Below are 19,733 nucleotides of genomic sequence, written 5' to 3' on the forward strand. Positions count from 1 at the left end.
ATTGAAATGAATGGAACAAAGAATTCTTTGTGCTTGAGAAAGTAAACTTCATCAGTGTACACTAATATTAGTTCAGATGACCTTCGTATACAGATGTGAGCGTTACCACACGTGAACATAAATGTACTTTAATAACTAACAGTGGACATTTGCTACAGCTGCTTTAACAACACTCGTCTTCTGTGACTGCACACTCAATTTAGTGCAAGAAAAGTCAAAATAGAACACAAGAAAGTTACGACTTTATGATGTAAATTATTTATGAACATAAATTATGTTCAATAATTATTAAACATGTTGGATCTACAGTAGTACCAGAGAGTCAGTGAACTGACCTGAGAGTCTCCAGTCTGCAGGTCTGGACTCTCCAGAAGGTCACACAGCAGCTTCACTGATGAATCCTGCAGCTTGATGTCCCACAGGTCCAGCTCTCTCAGATGGGGGGGGGTTGGACTTCAGAGAGCTGAGACCAGAGAAGCCCAGCTGAATCTCTGACAGCCTGTAGCCCCCCAATCTGAATAAAGAAAACATGATGTAACTTTAGAAAACAATGTTGCTGCTTGAGTTAGTTCAAGGTGGAACGTTGAATGTGTAAAGGTGTGTATTTTTGAAAAGCCTGAGATCAGACAGACGGTGTTACCACGGGAACAAGAGGAAGCTCCTCTGATAAATGTGTTTCATGTTCTTTACACAATTAGTGGAAAAGTGAAAGATTAAAGAATATTGTTGGAGAAAAACTGTCTTTAAACCGATAGATTTCATCAAACTTAACAAAGTGGGGTTGTTTATGAAACGGGAAGACTCTGAAGAATGTGTAGCAAAGGGAGTAAACCAGCTGAAGGGCCACAGGGGCCCATTGTGGATCTCATGCTTTCAACATGTGGCTCTGATCCTTTCAAACATCTACAAGAATGGTGATGAACGTGGTTTCAGGAGGTCGTTAAGTACGGCACAGATACAGATACTAGGCATGATCTCCAGTGTTATTTATACTATTTTAATTCTGTTATTTATATTATTTTAATTGACTTCACACTCATTTACATCAACACTGTGATTATTGTGCTGTAAATGCTCTGTCTCATCTTCTACTAAGTTTGATGTTTCTGCTGTGAAGCACTTTGGGCTGTAGTTCTTGTATGAAAGGTGCTCTACAAATAAAGCTTATTATTATTATTATTATTATTATTATTATTATTAAGGTTTAATAATGTGTTCAGAGCTGGAGAAGTTTAGAGGTCACTGTCAGCAATGATACAAATGTGTTGGTAATCAAAGCTCAAAGTCTCTGCAGCCTGTTTCTCTCTGTCATCAGATGTTTAACAACCTCCTTCATATCTCTCACACACCTCAGTACTGACATCTTCTTCACTGACTCATGGAGCACAATGTGAGTCTGTGGAAGCTCAACAACTGTCCCGTCAAACATTTACTTTCTCTACTTTACGTCATTCTCCACAATATTCAGACATTTGAAAAATAAAGAAGACAATAATAATAATTACAACGTCTTCACCTTCTGCAAATTGTGCCAATTATATTTACTACACGAGCTACAGTCAGTGAACTGACCTCAGCGTCTCCAGTCTACAGTTTGGACTCTGCAGTCCAGCAGACAGCAGCTTCACTTCTGAATCCTTCAGTGGTGTTATAGTCAGCTCTCTCAGGTGGGAGGGGTTGGACTTCAGAGCTGAGGCCACGACTTCACAATCAGTCTTTGAGATGTTACATCCATAAAGTCTGTCAGGACACATATATTACAAAATGTGTTATTATGAAAGAGGAAACATTCATTTATTTCATGCATTTGATGACAAAACATTTGCTGTTAGACATTTTAATATCTGTATTGAGTTTAATATATGCATTGTCCCCCCCCCAGGATACTCGGGAGATGCCCGCAGGATACTGAACCTCTATTAGAAAGATTGAGGCCTACATGAAAGGGGGAGAAGTTACAAATGGAATCCGGGGCGAGGACGGCAGCAAAGAGCACGATGGATTCATGAGCAGGTAATCTAAAGTGATTCTTACACACATCTGCAGTTTCCCAGTTATATTTAGATGTTCTTTAGTGTTGTTGGATTATAAACGGCGTAAGGAATTCTTTGTGTGTTGTAACTGCGTCTGAACTCCCCTGTCTCTGCTCTGGCATCTTCAGAACACGAGGCAGGACAAGCCGCTGTGACATCAGTGGTTCATCTGATCTCACTGTGTTTGACATGAAACAATAACTCTCATCACTTATCACCTGCAGACTTGTAATATGTGTTTAATGTTGCAGATGAAGGGAGAGAGTAGTGCTGCAGTTACATTGAGGCTTCCATAATGTCCACAGTGTGTCAGTGTGATCTGATCCTAGGTCTGTCTCTGCTAGCTACCTTCTGCTGTCACTGACTGTTGACAAACGCAACAGAAAGGAAACAAATCATTGAAAGTATCAGAGATGTACAGAAATAAATGTTAATATAAAGACTCAGGTATTACCTGTGTGTCTGATGTAATGATGAAGAAACTGCTAGAATGTAACAACAACTTCTCTGCATTCACTCAGAACTGTAAAATGTGATGAAACCTCGAGCACCTCTAAAGTCTTTAGTTTGACAAGGTCTGCATGTCGCCTCCATCCCCCAAAGGAATGTAATGAGAGGAAGAAACTGTCAAGTGTAACAATTATTACAAATAAATAGAAATGTGTTCATGAACTTCACAGATAGAAGCTGAAAACACTTGTTTTGCTCTCACAGCGTTTGAAACAGCTCAAGAACATCTGAAACTAAATCATGAAGTAAAAAGTGGATATATTTATTCAATAAAATGAATTTTCTCGTGTATATTTGAAGAACTAAACTTCTAATCTACTCTGATTTATAAAGTTAATCACATCTGGACTTACAAAGCCTTTCTGCAGTTCCTCACAGCTGGAATCAGTCTCCGTCGTCCCTCCTCTGACGTGTTGTACTTCATCAGGTCCAACTCATCCAGAATCTCCTCTGACATCTGCAGCATGTGAGCCAGAGCTGAGCAGTGGATCTCAGAGAGTTTCTTCTGTGATCTGTTCTCTGACTGCAGGAACTCTTGGATCTCCTGATGTATTGAGTGGTCCTTCATCTCTGTCAGACAGTGGAAGATGTTGATGCTTCTGTCAGCAGAGGTATCTTCACTCCTCATCTCCTTCAGGGTGTTGATGGCTCTCTGGATCATTTGTGGACTGTTGTCTGTCTGACCCAGCAGGCCTCCTAAGAGTCTCTGGTTGGACTCCAGAGAGAGGCCGTGGAGAAAGCGGACAAACAGGTCCAGGTGGCCATTCTTACTTGTGAGGGATTTCTTCATGGCTTCAGACAGGAAGACATCCAGGGATGAGTTCTTCTTCCAGTCACTCCCCAGGAAGTTCTTCTTCCAGTGTTTCCCCAGGAAGTTCTTCAGTACCTTGGTCTTCCTCTTGCTGTAACAGTGGAACAGGTAGACTGCAGCCAGAAACTCCTGAATGCTCAGATGAACAAAGCAGTAGACTGTTTTCTGGAAGATCACACTCTCTCTTTTGAAGATCTCTGTACAAACTCCTGAGTACACCAAGGCCTCCGTGGCATCAAGTCCACACTGCTCCAGGTCTTCTTGGTAGAACATGATGTTTCCTTTCTCCAGATGTTCAAACGCCAGCCTCCCCAGCTTCAGAAGAAGTTTCCCGTCAGCCTTCGTCAGCTCCCGTGGACTCGTCTCATGTCCCTCATCATACTTCTGCTTCTTCCTCTTGGTCTGAACCAGCAGGAAGTGTGAGTACATGTCAGTGAGGGTCTGGGGCAGCTCTCCTCTCTGGTCTGTAGTCAACATGTGGTCCAGAACTGTAGCAGTGATCCAGCAGAAGACGGGGATCAGACACATGATGTGGAGGCTCCTGGATGTCTTGATGTGAGAGATGATTCTGCCGGACCGTTCTTCATCACTGAATCTCCTCCTGAAGTACTCCTCCTTCTGGACGTCAGTGAAGCCTCGTACTTCTGTTACCCTGTCCACACGTGCAGGAGGGATCTGATTGGTTGCTGCAGGTCGGGAAGTTATCCAGACGAGAGCCGAGGGAAGCAGATTCCCGCTGATGAGGTTTGTCAACAGCACGTTGACTGATGACTGCTGTGTGACATCAGACACAACCTCATTGTTGTGGAAATCCAGTGAAGGTCTGCTTTCATCCAGGCCGTCAAAGATGAACAAAACGTTACAGACAGCGAGCGTCTCTGCTGTGACCTTCTGTAAGGTTGGATGGAAAACATGGAGCAGCCTGAGAAGACTGTACTGCTCAGCTTTGATCAAGTTCAGCTCCCTGAAGGAAAGCGGAATCAGCAGACTGACATCTTGGTTTTCCAAACCCTCTGCCCAGTCCAGAGTGAACTTCTGCACGGAGAAGGTTTTTCCAACGCCAGCGACGCCGACCGTCAGAGCGACTCTGATGTGTACCTGTTGGTCAGGTGAGGCTTTAAAGATGTCGTGGCACTTGATTGGAGCGTCACGGAGGATCTTTTTCTTGGAAGCTGTCTCAAGCTGCTTCACCTCATGTTGAGTATTAACCTCTTCACTCAGTCCCTCTGTGATGTAGAGCTCAGTGTAGATCCTGTTGAGGAGGGTTTTACTCACTGTTTCTTCACTTCCTTCAGTCACACGTTCACATCTCCTCTTCAGACTGATCCTATGTTCATCTAAAACCTCCTGCAGACCTCTATCTGCTGAAAGAGAAGACACATGTGAGATTAATAAATATATATAACAGATCATAATGTGCTGTACAAACAAATGAAGCAGGAAGAATCCTGTTTTCAGACATGAAGACAGCAGCAGACAGATGTACAGTCTTACTGTGTGCACAGCTGGTAGAGACTGGATCCTTCAGGACGTCCTGACACAAAGCACAGCTGGACCGCTGCTCCTCCACAGAAACAGGAGTTTTGCTCTTCTTTCTGTGGAGATGAACACGTTCTTTATAACACATCACAATAGTGCTGGCTGATGTTCACTGATTGGTACAACCTATGTCTCCAACATGATAACAGTTTAGTCCCAGTTGTCTACTGTGTTTCTTTACTGTACTCTACTGGGCTTATGTTATCATACAACAGTAGATTATAAGAGAACATAAAAACTGAATCCTCTTCAGGTCAGTTTACAGAAGAAACAGACTCTTACTTTGTGTCTGAGGGTCCAGGTTCATTACTGAAGGTTAGAGGTTGGGCCATAGACATGTTACTCTTCAGAGACAGACAGCTGGAGACTGCAGACACTGAGCCGTCCTCCTCCTCATCTGTTAAATCATTCATCTTCTCCAGTCTGAGAGTTACTGTACACACACACACACACACACACACACACACACACACACACACACACACACACACACACACACACACACACACACACACAGTATAAAGTATTATTTATCTGAAGCAGAAGAATCTTCTCCTAAAGGAAACTTCATCCTTCAGTTCATCACAAACATCATCTGGAGATACATGTTTAACTGACAGGAAGAACTGAGAGCAGAACAATGTTTCCCTCTGAGATGTAGTGCAGTACAAGTATAAAGGACATTTACTCAAGTGCAGTACTTCAGTAAAAGTACTTATTGATATTCTGATTGTGGATCCATTATTTAATAACCAGATGATGATGGTGGTGTCTTTTGAACGCTGGAGATGATTGATGAGGCTAAATGCTTCAGGTAAAGTAGAGAATATATAACTCCTATCAAAGCAGAAGCTCAGGAATCATCAGCCTCACGTGACTGAACGGAAATGAGCAGAAATAAAAGTGTAAATGTAAAAAGTGTTCCTTGCTGACAGACAGACTCTCCGACTCTCTGGATTGAATTGTATCCGTGATCAAAGTAAACGGAGAAATAACTGAAAATAAATGTATTTCTACTAAATGATAAAGTAGTTTGTGCTTGTGTTGTTTATATTGTGATATAATTAACTAATAAATGTATTATCTTGTGTAATAACTGAAACACGTATTTACATAGATAATGTGAAGAAATGTTAGGTACTATATATATTAAATAAAGCTCAACTCACTCAGAACTGTCTCATCATATCAGGGATAATTGGGATATTGTGAATGCATAATATGAGCGCGCCCCCCTGGCAGAGTCGTTCGAATACCCCGTATGATGTGACGTGATGACGTCAGACGTCAAAGACCGGAAACGATATAAAAACTGATGTAACCGAGAGGCGGACGTTTTTCTGCGGAGCAGGGGGGAGAGGCCGCAAAACAGGAACGTCTCTCAGCTGAGAATATGTTCCATGCTTGACTTATCATATTAATAAATATATCGATTTAACTACAAGTTTTCTGTATTGATTCGACATTCAAGCTCCGATTTCTTCAACTCTTTCCTCAACAATATCTACAGTTACATGTTTTAACGAGCTGGTAAATAAACAATAAAACACAAAGGTTTAGAGTGGAGCACTTGAGTTTCATGTGATCTGTGTTCCGGTACAAACTGCAGTATAAACTGTGTCTCTGGAGGGAAAAGGCAGAAACTTCTTCCTGCTCAGATGTCAACACACTCTGCGCATGTCTGCTATCAACCCGGAGTCACTGTCAGCACCGGACACCTTGTTTACAGGAGCACGGCTTTTATTTTGAAACTACTTCCGGGAGTTCCGCCCCGAAACGGACACAAAGTTAATTTGAACTTTTAGAAGGTAAAAAGCAAGAAGAAGAAGTTTAGTGTTGACTGGTTGGAGAAAGAACAAGCATTGATCCGGAGGGTGACGGGTTGTGAGGCTGCTCTCCATCTGGACTGTGCTGCTGTGTGACATGTAGCGATGATGCTCACAAACATTTCATCACATTGGACTCCAGGACTCTGCTTGTTAGAGACACACAGCAGGACACACTAAAGAATGAATGTGTAAAACCCCAGCAGAGCTGCTGTTAACACTCACCCTGTTCTGCTGCTGCGGCTCTGTCGACGAGAAAATGGCGTCTGTCAGTTCGACTTTGTACTTTGACCTTGTCCCTTACCTGTTGGCAACTCCTCCTGCGTTTCATCAGCAGCTTTATTGTGTGAATCAGTGGCTGAAATAGTGGCATTCACGTCTCGTGCTCCTTTTTGTGTGGAAAGGGGTTAACGCTATTGTGGAAACATGAATTTATCATCTTAGTGTCACTTGCTCAGTCTTAGATGCACACTGCACTTTTATACTTTGATTTATGTACTGAACACATCACCATGTATGTTGCTGTACTTTTATATCTTGATCCATGTGACGTACACTTTACTATGTATGTATATTTGTGTACTTTTATACCTTGATTAAAGTACCATACGCATTACTATGTATGATGTTATATTCTTATACTTGTGATCAGAATTATATGCATGTCCATGAAACTCACAGACCAATTACATGCGAGTTAAGCCATCCCACGTGACGCTACTCAGCCAATCAAGTGTGTGCATTCCAACCGGCAAACATCCCACGTGACGCAACACAACTTCCTGCAGCATTTGAACGCCCCATTAAAAGAAGTTAGCTCATAAATCACCACTTTGACTACACGTGAATAATCACGTCATAAAGCATCATAAGCATTTAAAAGGTCTTTTTCAACCACAGGTGTAAGTGTGCTGCATTCAAGTGGTGTCGGAACAATCAGAAAAATGAGTTCTCAACTGGGTCCTGAAGTCCAAACTCGGTGAAAACGTTGACGGTTTTTTTAGGCACAAACATGGAGGACGAAGGTAAATGTTGGTTGAGTGTAAGAAATGTTTTATTAAATTCACATATTGCATTTTAACTTTTGCTCACATGTAATGTTTTATGTTGTAAACCTTAGTTGCTGTCCTCGTACAGTGACGCACATTAGTCACTTATAGCATCATAACAGGGCAGGTGAAGCAATAATTAACAGTTATATGAAATGTGCTGCAACACTTCTGGGACAAAGTGTTTCCGTATGTTGGAGGGCAACATTAATAAACAGCAGCGTCGAGACGCTTTACAAAACATTGTTTTTCTTGTCACACTGAAGTCAAATTGACCAACTCGGGGAAATAGCAGCATTAAAGTGAATAAGTGCTGCACCTTCACTGTTCATCACTAACATGGATTATTGATGCACATCAGTAAACAGCCATTGTTGACAACATCAGCTCCACCTTCTCCTGCTATGATAAAACATCTCTATTATAATGAACACTTTTATTATTCATCATTTAGAGAACACAACACAGCCAAAGATCATTTCAGTTCCACTTTATAATCTGCATCATCCGAGCAAAGAAAGACAGAACAGAGTGAATATATTGACCAGTCTGAACAACCTGGTCCCGTAATATAACGTCCATGTTGAGAGCGTCATGTGTGAAGACGCTCTGACAATCACTTCACTTTGGGAACTCTTCTCTTCCCTTTGGACTCAGTCTTTCCAGATGTCTTGGTCATTTTGTTTGGTGCTTTCTTTCCTTTCCTTCCTTTCTTCGCTGCAGCAGGTTTGGGTGCCTTCTACAAAACAAAAACAAAGAAGCAATGAGGCCAGTTGACATATTTAAATGACTGTTTAAATCTTGCAGCAGCACTGACCTCCAGTTTGGGCTTTTTGCTAGGTGTTGCTATGGGAACCAGCTGTGGGATTTCTCCCCCCGTCACCGCGCTTTTCTTCTCCTCCGCCGCCTTGTTCTTCTTCGCCTGCTTTTTGGCCGCAGCCTGGAAAATCACAAACTGGTTATTTGAGCGTTTGTATAAATGAAGCTCAGGCACACGATGACCGGCGAGTCTGAACGTGTTCTCACCTCCTGCCTGGCAGCCTGAGCCTGTTTCTCTGCCTCGTCCAGCACGCTGAGGTGGTTCAGGTCTGACGTGTAGATGGGCAGGGCCCCCGACGTCTGGCTCTTTATATGGATGAGCTTTATCACCGGACTTTTCTGTAAACAGTCATTAAGAGTTTGGGGTGGACAAAAGTTAAAGACGGCTGTAAACGAGCAAAAGCAACAAATCAAATGGAACAAGTTATATGTTGCAAAGAGCCAACACAATAACACTTTATGAAACACATATGGATCAAGGATTTAACCTTTAGGATCACAAATCACAAGACAACTCTGTGCGCAGCTCGACTCACCGTGCGTAGTTTGGCCGCCACTGTTTGGAAAGCAGCCTCGATGTTTTCCGTCACCTCATCTGCCGTCATGCCGGCGTGGCCAACGCGTGCCATGCTGCCACACAAGCAGGTAAGAGAGCAGGGTTACTGTGTGGACCTCTTGAGGCAGGTGCAGTTAGGTCCATAAATATTTGGACATTGACACAATGTTCATCATGTTGGCTCTGTACACGACCACCATGGACTTGAAATGAAACAATCAACATGTGCTTTAAGTGCAGACTTCCAGCTTTAGTTTGAGGGTATTTACATCCAGATCAGATGAACGGTGGAGGAACTACAACACATCGTATACGTGGTGTCCCCTTTTTAAAAAGTAATTGGACAAAGTAACATAATCATAAATCAAATTGTCACTTTTAATATTTGGTTGAGAATCCTTTGCAGTCAACGACAGCCTGAAGTCTGGAACCCAGAGACATCAGCAGACGCTGGTTCGGTCCCTGGTGATGCTCTGCCAGGCCTCCACTGCAGCTGTCTTCACTTCCTGCTTGTTCTTTGGGCAGTTTCCCTTCAGTTCTGTCTTCAGCAAGTGAAATGCTCACTTGGATTCAGGTCAGGTGACTGACTTGGCCATTGTAGAACATTCCACTTCTTTGCCTTAAAGAACTCTTTGGTTGCTTTCGCAGTACGCGTTGGGTCATTGTCCATCTGCACTGTGAAGCGCCGTCCAATGAGTTCTGAAGCATTTGGCTGAATATGAGCAGATAATATCGCCCGAACACTTCAGAGTTCATCCTTCTGCTTCTGTCAGCAGTCACATCATCAATAAATACAAGAACCAGTTCCATTGGCAGCCATACATGCCCACGCCATAACACGACCACCACCACGCTTCACTGATGAGGTGGTGTGCTCTGGATCATGAGCAGTTCCTTCTCCATACTCTTCTCTTCCCATCATTCTGGTACAAGTTGATCTTTGTCTCATCTGTCCACAGGATGTTGTTCCAGAACTTTACAGGCTTTTTTAGATGTGTTTTAGCAAACTCTAATCTGGTCTTGCTGTTGTTGAGGCTCACCAATGGTTGACATGGTGTGGTGAACCCTCTGTATTTACTCTGGTGAAGTCTTCTCTTCATTGTTCACTTTGACACAGATACACCCACTGGACCTCCTGGAGAGAGTTCTTGATCTGAACTGTTGTGAAGGGCTGTTTCTTCACCAGGAGAAGAATTCTTCTGTCATCCACCACAGTCGTCTTCCGTGGTCTTCAAGATGTTTTGGTGTTGCTGAGCTCACCAGTGCGTTCTTTCTTTTTAAGAATGTACCAAACAGCTGATTTGGCCACACCTAATGTTTTTGTTATTTCTCTGTTGGGTTTGTTTTGATGGTTCAGCCTAACGATGTCCTGCTTCACTGATAGTGACAGCTCTTTAGACTTCATATTGAGAGTTGACCTCAACACATTCCAAAAGCAAATACCAGACTTTGAAATGAACTCTAGACCTTTTATCTGCTCCTTGTAAATGAACTAACGAGGAAACAACACACACCTGGCCATGGAACAGCTGAGCAGTAAAACTTTATGAAACACACACCTCTACACACACACCTCCTCCAGCCCCCGAGCTAAAAGCTTGGCTGGGGGAGGAGGAGGAGGAGGGGTGTGATGAAGAACACAACAGAGAGCAGAGGAGCACCGAGGAAGTCTATTATCTCCATTCTTCTCATCAGCAAACCAGAAATAAAAGCGACCTTAAGTCGGAGCAGGCGTTGGCGGCGGGCGTCACAGACATGAGAGGCTCCAGTAGTGCCAGACGTCCCTCCATCACAAATTACAGCCCGAGTGGAAACACATCCTCGTGTGCGTGAAGCCGCCGTCACATGATTGGGAAATGTTCTCTGCGCTCGCCGCGAGCTGGTTAGTTTTGTCTCTATGGTTACCTCCCCTGCGTCACACAGGTGCACTTTGAAAGGTCAAAGTTTAAATAACTTGAACTTTTACCGAAGCGCTTGGTGGCCATTTTGAATTGTGCAGGAGGAAAACAACGTGTGTGTGTGTGTGTGTGTGTGTGTGTGTGTGTGTGTGTGAACCTACACGCTCTTGCTCAATTGTTCCAATAATAGATGCATCAGCAGAGAGGCCATGTAATCAAGTAATCGTGGGAATTATAGACTCCATACTCTCCCATCAGTGGACTGGTTGGACTCACACATATCGCTCTACACACCTCCTGTCCCACTCTCTCACACACACACACACACACACACACACACACACACACACACACACACGCTCTAATGATACATCACAAATGTTCCTATTCACAGAAGGTCTTATTACTTTCTCTTGTCGGCACATGAGCTCATCAACTGCTCAGTTTGATTCCCGACCTTATCAAGCAATTCAGTGTTGCATATGAAAACATTAAGGGAACTCACCGTGGACGCACGAGACACCTGCCAGCATCAAACCCCCGGCACGTATACAAGTCATGTTACTGATGATACGACACATCCTGCAGGATGATGAAACTGGAATCCTTACTACGATGCAAACGACCCAGTAAACAGTAACGTGTTCTTCACTTCCACAAGTCACATGGAGGACGGACAAGGATTATAATCTGCACGAGAACAGATGGATCCACAAACATTGTGAAGGATTTAAATGCTGCCGTGTAACGCTTTGAGCACCAGGCGCTGACAAATACCCACAATGCATACACAAAACACACCAGTTGCACAAACAGCATTGTATCCCAAGTATACACACTGATAGAAATGTCAACGTTACACACAAGACGTTCTAATGAAGATTGTGCTGAACACAGGAAGTTGGCAGCTGCTGTGGGATGTCACGTAAATGCATCTTCAGTTTCCCCTTTTCCTGACGAGCACACTGAACTCTCAAACTGGTGACGTGCCCCTTTAACTTTTAACTCTGGAGATGAAGGACTGGCACAGAGAACCTGATGTTTCACTGTTGATTTGACTTTTAACTGCTGTTTTACATCTTTCTGCCTCCGCACCAAACAGAGACACACACACACACACACACACACACACACACACACACACACACACACACACACACACACACAGTGTGTTTTATGCACATCATTGGGCACATAGCTGATGGAAATGACACAATCTGACTTTGTGTCACACTCTACACATTTCTCTCTCCAGCTAAATGTTTCGAGGGCAGCGGCGTGTGTGTTTATACAGAACATGTGCCGACACTGGACCAACAGCGCCACCTGGTGGATCCTTTGCTCTCATGCAAAACAGCTGAACAGTCTCCCGACCGGTCTCCAGGACTTCACTCGCAGCAGTTAGATCACTTTTACTGACCGCACAGAAAAACAACACGGTTTGAAAACACCAATCAGCGAGTCCGATTTAATTAGCTGCAGACGACAGCTGGCGGGGAAGTTTCCAGACACGTCCTAACTTCCACCGGATTCATTACCATCAAACACAGTTTTGGGAATACACTCTGAGATCAGTCTCCAGATGAAACCTTGTGAGGAGCCGGTGATTCAACAAGTGTGATGTTTGCTTCATATCGAATTAAGAAATCAGTTTTATGTTGTTCCTCGAAGCTGCAGAGAAATTAAGAGACTTCACATGTGCGACACGTCATTATTCTGTTTCTGCTCGCTGACAGCATCTCATTACACATCATCTGGTTCGAAGCATCTGTAAAGTTCCCCTGCAGACGTGCATGTAAAATAAAGAGAGAGACCCCCCCCTGTGAAGGTTCGACTAACAGAGAAAGTCCAGAGTGTTCATCTGAAGGACGTCTGATCCAAACACTGAAGCCACAAGCAGCAGTGAGACAAACAGTACAGACTCTTAAAGGGATAGTTCTGTCGGTACGACTTTAGTTCTATACAACTAAATGTTTGTAATGTGAAATACAAGCTGTGCAGTGCAGGTAGTGCAGCAGTGAAGACTTAAAGCACTAACAGTGATACTGATCTGAGAACAGAGGTGCAGGAAGGAATCTGAATAAACCACAAATACTTTAAATGTGTTACAAAACAGTTTCTCTATTTTAGAATGAATATATAGAAAGATAGAGAAGTTAAGAGGAAAATAGAAATACGATTTAAGTAGAAATGTGTACATTGTACTATTTATATATACATTTATAAACCTGTGTTCACAGAGCCCGCCTCAGAATGTTAATGTTACATTTAATTCATTATTTAAAGATTCATAGATTCAGGATTTCCAATGAGGGAGAAAAGATTTCTTTTAAAAGATGTCATTTTAAATCATTTTACTTCAATCATCTTAATGTAAATCACTTTTCAAGGAGAGATTTAAACGTGGCATGAAGGGAACTTTCACACGTTTGAAATGCTTGAATAGTATAAATAAGATCCTTACTTGAAATGTATGAATACAGTATTAATGCATCGTCAGTATTGCAGTTTATATGTGAATAAATAATCGGGTTCAATCTGCTGACGGCCACATGCAGGGATGACTTCCTGTGTGCGCAGCTTCAGTACCTGTCTGAGAGTCTGCAGGGTTCAGAGGAATCAGGACGTCCGAGCTGATGTTTTCTGTCATCATCAGCTGCAGAGGGCTCCACGTGGAGACGCTGGACAGGCTGCCGACCACCACCCTGAAGGAAACACCAAGTAACCTCCGTCAGTCACCTTTACACACGTAAATAAAACCTTTAAACCTGCACAACACATTCTAGAGTCTATCGAGGGAGTCGCTTCCCCCTCAGACAAATGCTCCTCCCATAATGCTTTGGGGGAAACTCCTTTTAAAGTCTGGATTTATGTATTTTGTTCTAAAAGAAGTGTGCCGAAGTAGCTTTCAGCAGTGTATTGTTGCAGAGCATCCATGGATGTACACACAAGTACAAAACAAGACACAAAATAAGCACAAAGACACAAAACAACTAAAAGACAGAAGAGACACAAAACATCTACAAAGATGCAACACCACTAGAAAAAGAACATATCCATGAACGTGTGGCTCTTGTTCTTATGTAGGAGGAGTGGGGCCCTTTACATGTCACTGCCCAGGGGCCCATTGTCCCACAATCCGTCCATGAGGCTACTATTCACGTTTAGCATTCAGCTCTGCGTTGCTGCTTTGATTTCGTCGTACCTGCTTCAGTCTTGGTGCTGAAGTCCCGCTGCCTGCTTCAGCGCGGCGGCGGTGAGAGCCAGGCCTCGGCTCTTCCTCAGGCCATGCTGCAGCACCGCTTCAAACTGGGCACACAGACAGATCACCCTGCAGAGACAGAGACCAGTTACTGACGTGTGTGTGTGTGTGTGTGTGTGTGTGTGTGTGTGTGTGTGTGTGTGTGTGTGTGTGTGTGTGTGTGTGTGTGTGTGTGTGTGTGTGTGTGCAACAGTTCTGCTTTGTCACTTCAATCTACGGCTGCACTTTAAACTCCATTATTTATAGTGTCAGAGGAAAAGATGCCACGAGTTATAAACAGTACACACTCGTGTTTTCTGAATATGAATCTAACTTGCATCATACAACAACTGCAACCTTTTATCAACAAGGCAGAAATGGTCATTCAAGGACTTTCCAGGACCAATTCCATGAAATTCAAGGACCCAAGACGGCAAAGTTTGAGACACAGATGAAGATTAATTACTGGTAAAACACAAACATTGTAATAATGAGAACCAGCAGGCTCTGCAGACGCTCGCAGAACAAAATATCAAAAAGAACTTCAGAAATTCAAGCACTTTCAATGACCCATGTATTTTTTCAAAAACTTTCAAGGCAGTGATTTTTTTCCCCCTCAAATTCAAACTTTTTGAGGCTTTCAAGGACCCGGGGAACCGTGGTAATCTGAGCAGCACAGGATATCACATATTTCTGTCCGACATTATTCAGCTCGGAGGAAACAAGCTTGTGCAGAATTATTCAGAACATTTTTCCTTTACGCCATGAAAACGTTCTTATTCTGAGATACGATGGAAAACATTGTAAAGCTCTCAAACCAAAGTTAAGTTCATTGTAGTGAAGAAATAACCTGCTGATTTTACCTCCAGAAGCTTCTCTTACCTGCTGTCGGAGTCTGTGGCAATCTCCTTTCTTCCTCCAAAACGGATTTGGCACTGGAAAGACATGAAGGGAAATACTTATTTCTTCCGCCACAGAACAGACAGTGTTTTGCGGAGGAACAGTAGTGATTTACGGGACCCGGCAGCCATCTTTAGCCCAGTAGCTGTTTGTAGTAAAGTCTGCATGGACACATGAGGAGCCTCTGTAAGGAAACGTATGGCTCTGATCCTTGAAAGCTTTTATGTTCTGTAGGATAACAAACGTCCCTGATGTGCAGCAGTGATACTCTACATGCATCTTTCTTTTCCCCTCTATGTATGTGAAAGGACATCACATCAGATCTGCCAGTGTTGTTTCTCAAGACCATCAAGTTGGAAAAGTTGCTCAGTTTTACTTCCTGTCGTGTGTTTTGGCACACGGTAGATACAGGAACTAAAAGGTTTCCTGACACCACAAACGAATGTTCCATCATTTTCCTGTGAAAGGCGTTATTCCCAACACCAGACAGTTTTAAAGGGAGAGTTTGGATTTCTTGAAGTGAGGTTGTAAGAGGTTCTTCTCTACAGCAGATGGCGTTAAACAGGCGGGAGCATCAGCGATGACGCTGGGTAATGTACTGCTGCAGAAAGGTTGAACTAAAACTTAAATATCAGTTTAAGTGTACGCTATATGAAGAATATTTGTACTGCTTTACCTTATCAATGCCGTGATCTATCATCTCTGCAAAGCTCTTTCAGTTCGTTTGTGTTTTTGTGTGACTTTGGTGAATCTAAAGATGTGGCCTCCCGGACAGACGTCATGTGACTCACCTGTTTGACGGCGTCCAGCAGCCTCTCCAGGAGGTGCTGTCTCTTCGTATCACTCTGCTGAGTGCCTGCAGAGGAACAGACAAACAAAAGGAAGTTTAGTTTGATGATGGATTAATGAAATCAATTACCCAGCCATTAGTTCCTGTATTAATGATGCATGTCCAAGAGGAAGGAACTGCACAAGACAGTCACAGAAACAATAGAGAAATCATTTCTGTGAATTACTACAGCATGAGAAACTTGTAACTTACAGCTTTAAATAGTTGCTTAAATATTAATAATTCTTTTATATTTGTAACCTTATCTTCACTACTTTTTAAAGTGTTTTATTTTAAATGAATGATGGCAGTTTATCTCTATGTTATGTCCTTTCTATGTCTAGTTCCCCTCATTGTAAAGTACTTTGTGCTGCATTTCTTGCTAAACAAATACCTTATTATTATTATTATCATTATTATACCCAGACTTCTAGAACATCAAGGCTACTTCTAGCCACACGATACCTGCTTCTCATGTTCACTTGCCACTTCAAAACAAAAGTAAAACATGTCTCCCAGGTTGTCACAGTGAACCTGAGGAGCACATTTAGCTTTAAGTGCATTGGATGTTTTGTGAGAGTTGTACAAATCCAGGTAGGCAGAGAAACTGAAGTGTGCACGCGCCGGAGTAAAGTTTCAGAGCCATGAAACAACCCGAGTGGAACGTGCGCGTGTTTAGCAGAGCGTGAAGTGTGTTCAGTCGCGAGCCTGTGGCACTGCGACAACAGGGAAACGGGCTGACAGAGCCGTGTCAAGGTCACATGACACAACACGCCGCTGTCACGTGACAGGTCCGCCCTGACGGGAGTTGTAGTCTTTTGTAGTGTAAGTGCTGTGGAACTACAAAAGTATGTTTTTTAATGGAGAAATGTGATTCTTGAAGCAACATTAACACATCTTACTCTCCTTTTTATTTATATTTAGTGGTAAAGTGTAAGAGTACAGAGTAATGTGGTCTAATGGGCATTTTGTATAACTGTGCATCCAATTATAAATGAGAAGTTTACTAAATAATTAATGGATTTTAGGTGTAATTTAGTGACAATAGTTTGTCACTATTTCAAAAGGAATGATTTATTATTTGATGTTTTTAATACGTGTATTTGGCTTGTTTAAGTCGACCGTTTTTGTTACTACAAATTCTACAAACACAAAGGCACGTTTCTCTTAATTCAAGTGTTCTGAGTTTGATTTATCTTCACATTTATCAAGCAGAAATAAACCCATCCAAACCCTGCAATATTCAATATTGTACCATTTAAATAATGAATTCCTGTTAACAATGTAAAAAACAATGTTCCTATATTATTTTAATATTATATTTACAGGTGTAAAGCATTAAAATAATAAGTACGGCTGATCTGTTCTGTAAATGTTACAAATATTGTGTTTAATCAGGAGAAATGCTTTCAACACAGTTGTTAGGCCTCAAAGAGTTTAGTTGATTCGTATTCTGTTGTCTCAGGGTCCAGGTGACTTTCACAACTGAAAACATGGAGAAAAGTAAGATTAGTTTAGACTCAAGCTGAGTGCAGACTGTGAGTTAATAAACGAACATCATACACACTCTTCAGCACTCCTGACCTCTTGTGGCTGAAGTGAGTCTAACATCGTATCACATACAAACACAGGTTTTGGTGCAGGACATGGGAGAAGATCTGTCTTTATTCTTTATTCTTTATTTAGGATCCACATTAGTTATTACTGCAGTAACAAGTCTTCTGCCTGTGCTCCACATAGAAGACAAGACAAGACATCACATCCTTGACAATCCACAATATCAACAAAACCACAAAGATAATTAAAAAATCTTACATAAACGAAAAGCACCATTATATATATATATATATATAATATATATATATATATATATAATATATATATATATATATATATATATATATATATATATATATATATAGTAATGAGCCTCCAAAACTGTATTTTCCATCTTTGAAAAACTTAAAAACCTAAGAAGAAATCTACAAATGTTTGTTTTTTTACTTCCTAACAGAATAAAAGTCTACTGGCAATATTTTCCTACCCTGCAAATGTAAATATAATATTTTCCAAAATGAATTTAATGAAATAAAGTAGAAAATAAAAGAGTATATGATTAAATCAAACAATGATGCAGTAAAAGAGGTAAATAAAAGTACCTATAACTGCACAATGCTAAGTGTGTCCTGTTAGAAACATACACACACAGAGAGCATCACATGCAGCCTGAACTTAACCTTCTTAATAATGGCTGTTTCCTACTTTTAATTAAAGATAAATGTTTTATGAACCCTGCAGAACAAACCAGTTTGTGTTTGAGAACAGCCGTAACGCTGCAGCATGAAGTCTCCTTCTTTCTTCCTACAGCTGAGACAGTTAAGAGGATCACATGACTCGATATGTGGTCATCACATGACAATCATCAAGTTAAATCTGGACTCTGATCACTTTATTACAGTACAGGTCATTTAGCAGACGCTCTTATCCAGAGTGACTTACAGTGAACTAAGTACAGGGACAGTCTCTCTGGAGCAGCTCAGGGTTAAGTGCCTTGCTCAGGGGTACAATGGTGGCAGCCTGGTATTGAACTCCCGACCTTCTAGTGTTTGTTTGGAAGGCGTACCACTAGACCAGGGGTCGGGAACCTTTTTGGCTGGGAGAGCCATAAAAGCCAAATATTTTTAAATGTATTTCCTTGAGAGCCATATATTTAATAACATTGAGTTGTAAGTATATCATGTCTCCGAGTACTAAAAGTGCTATCAGTGTTTCCCCTACCATTGTCTGTTTCTGTGTCTACTGCGCGGGTGTCAAACTCAAGGCCACAATTATATCCGGCCCGCGAGAAAATATAATTTTTCTATCATCACTGACCCGCCGGTTTTGGTAATTATATCAATGCATGGCACAACCACGGGAAAATACATATTTAGAAGTATCTAAATGTGTGAATGAAATGAAACTGCCCCGGGACAAACTGACGGGACTGACGACAGACGGAGCCTGCGATGTGATGAAAAGGAGAAGATGCAGCGCGAGAACTGTGCAGGTGAGCTGACGGTGTATCACTGCATCATACACCAGGAAGCGCTGTGTTGTAAAGCTCTGGAGATGGAACATGTAATAAGCACCGTAACACAGACAGGAAACTTTATAAGAGTCAATGTAAGTCTTTTCCTGAGGAGATACATTCTGAACATGGCGGTGCGATGGCTCAGTCGAGGGAAAGTGCTGAATAGATTTTTATTATATTTATTTTAGTGTGTGTGTGTCTGTCTGTGTGTGTGTGTCTGTGTGTGTGTGTGCGTGTGTGTGTGTGTGTGTGTGTGTGTGTGTGTGTGTGTGTGTGTGGTGCAGTTTTATTGGAGGATCACAAACAGAACATCGTCTGATTTCGATAACTTCAGATAACTTTATGTTTCTCTTGTGGACATTTGAACTGAAAGCTGATATTTACATCTTTGTTCATACATCAAGGGATGTATACATTGAAAGCACATCATACACTATGTGTGTGTGTAACTGTTGTGAAGCCAGTTGATTGTAGCAGTAAAAACACACAAGTTAAAGCATTGGATTAATCCCTGTACTGCACACTTTATTATAAAACAGAGATTATAAAGGTACACATAAAATAAATAAGTGGAAACTGTTTGTGTCTGAAAGCTGCATTTTATTACTGTATAACACTGTACATCTCAAGCAGTATTCTTTTTAAATAA

At 41.9% G+C, this 19,733-nt stretch overlaps 2 protein-coding genes across 2 annotated transcripts; both read right to left on the minus strand.

Moving 5' to 3' along the window:
* Nucleotides 1-362: 362 nt before the first annotated feature.
* Nucleotides 363-5,231, minus strand: LOC115024890 (protein NLRC3-like). The gene is made up of 5 exons (XM_029456752.1): nucleotides 5,176-5,231; nucleotides 4,849-4,949; nucleotides 2,897-4,718; nucleotides 1,573-1,740; nucleotides 363-514 (listed from the first exon to the last, which is right to left on the minus strand). The coding sequence occupies exons 1-5, from the start codon at nucleotides 5,229-5,231 to the stop codon at nucleotides 376-378; spliced, it is 2,286 nt and encodes a 761-aa protein (XP_029312612.1). The 3' UTR covers nucleotides 363-375.
* A 2,520-nt stretch (nucleotides 5,232-7,751) lies between these two features.
* On the minus strand, nucleotides 7,752-15,897 carry LOC115025088 (uncharacterized). The gene is made up of 6 exons (XM_029457140.1): nucleotides 15,859-15,897; nucleotides 13,631-13,746; nucleotides 9,124-9,217; nucleotides 8,795-8,926; nucleotides 8,586-8,708; nucleotides 7,752-8,507 (listed from the first exon to the last, which is right to left on the minus strand). Exons 1-6 carry the CDS (start codon nucleotides 15,880-15,882, stop codon nucleotides 8,385-8,387), a joined length of 612 nt encoding a protein of 203 aa, XP_029313000.1. The 5' UTR covers nucleotides 15,883-15,897; the 3' UTR covers nucleotides 7,752-8,384.
* Between the last annotated feature and the right edge of the window lie 3,836 nt (nucleotides 15,898-19,733).

Source organism: Cottoperca gobio, chromosome 19, assembly GCF_900634415.1.
Source record: "Cottoperca gobio chromosome 19, fCotGob3.1, whole genome shotgun sequence".
NCBI classification, from domain to species: domain Eukaryota; kingdom Metazoa; phylum Chordata; class Actinopteri; order Perciformes; family Bovichtidae; genus Cottoperca; species Cottoperca gobio.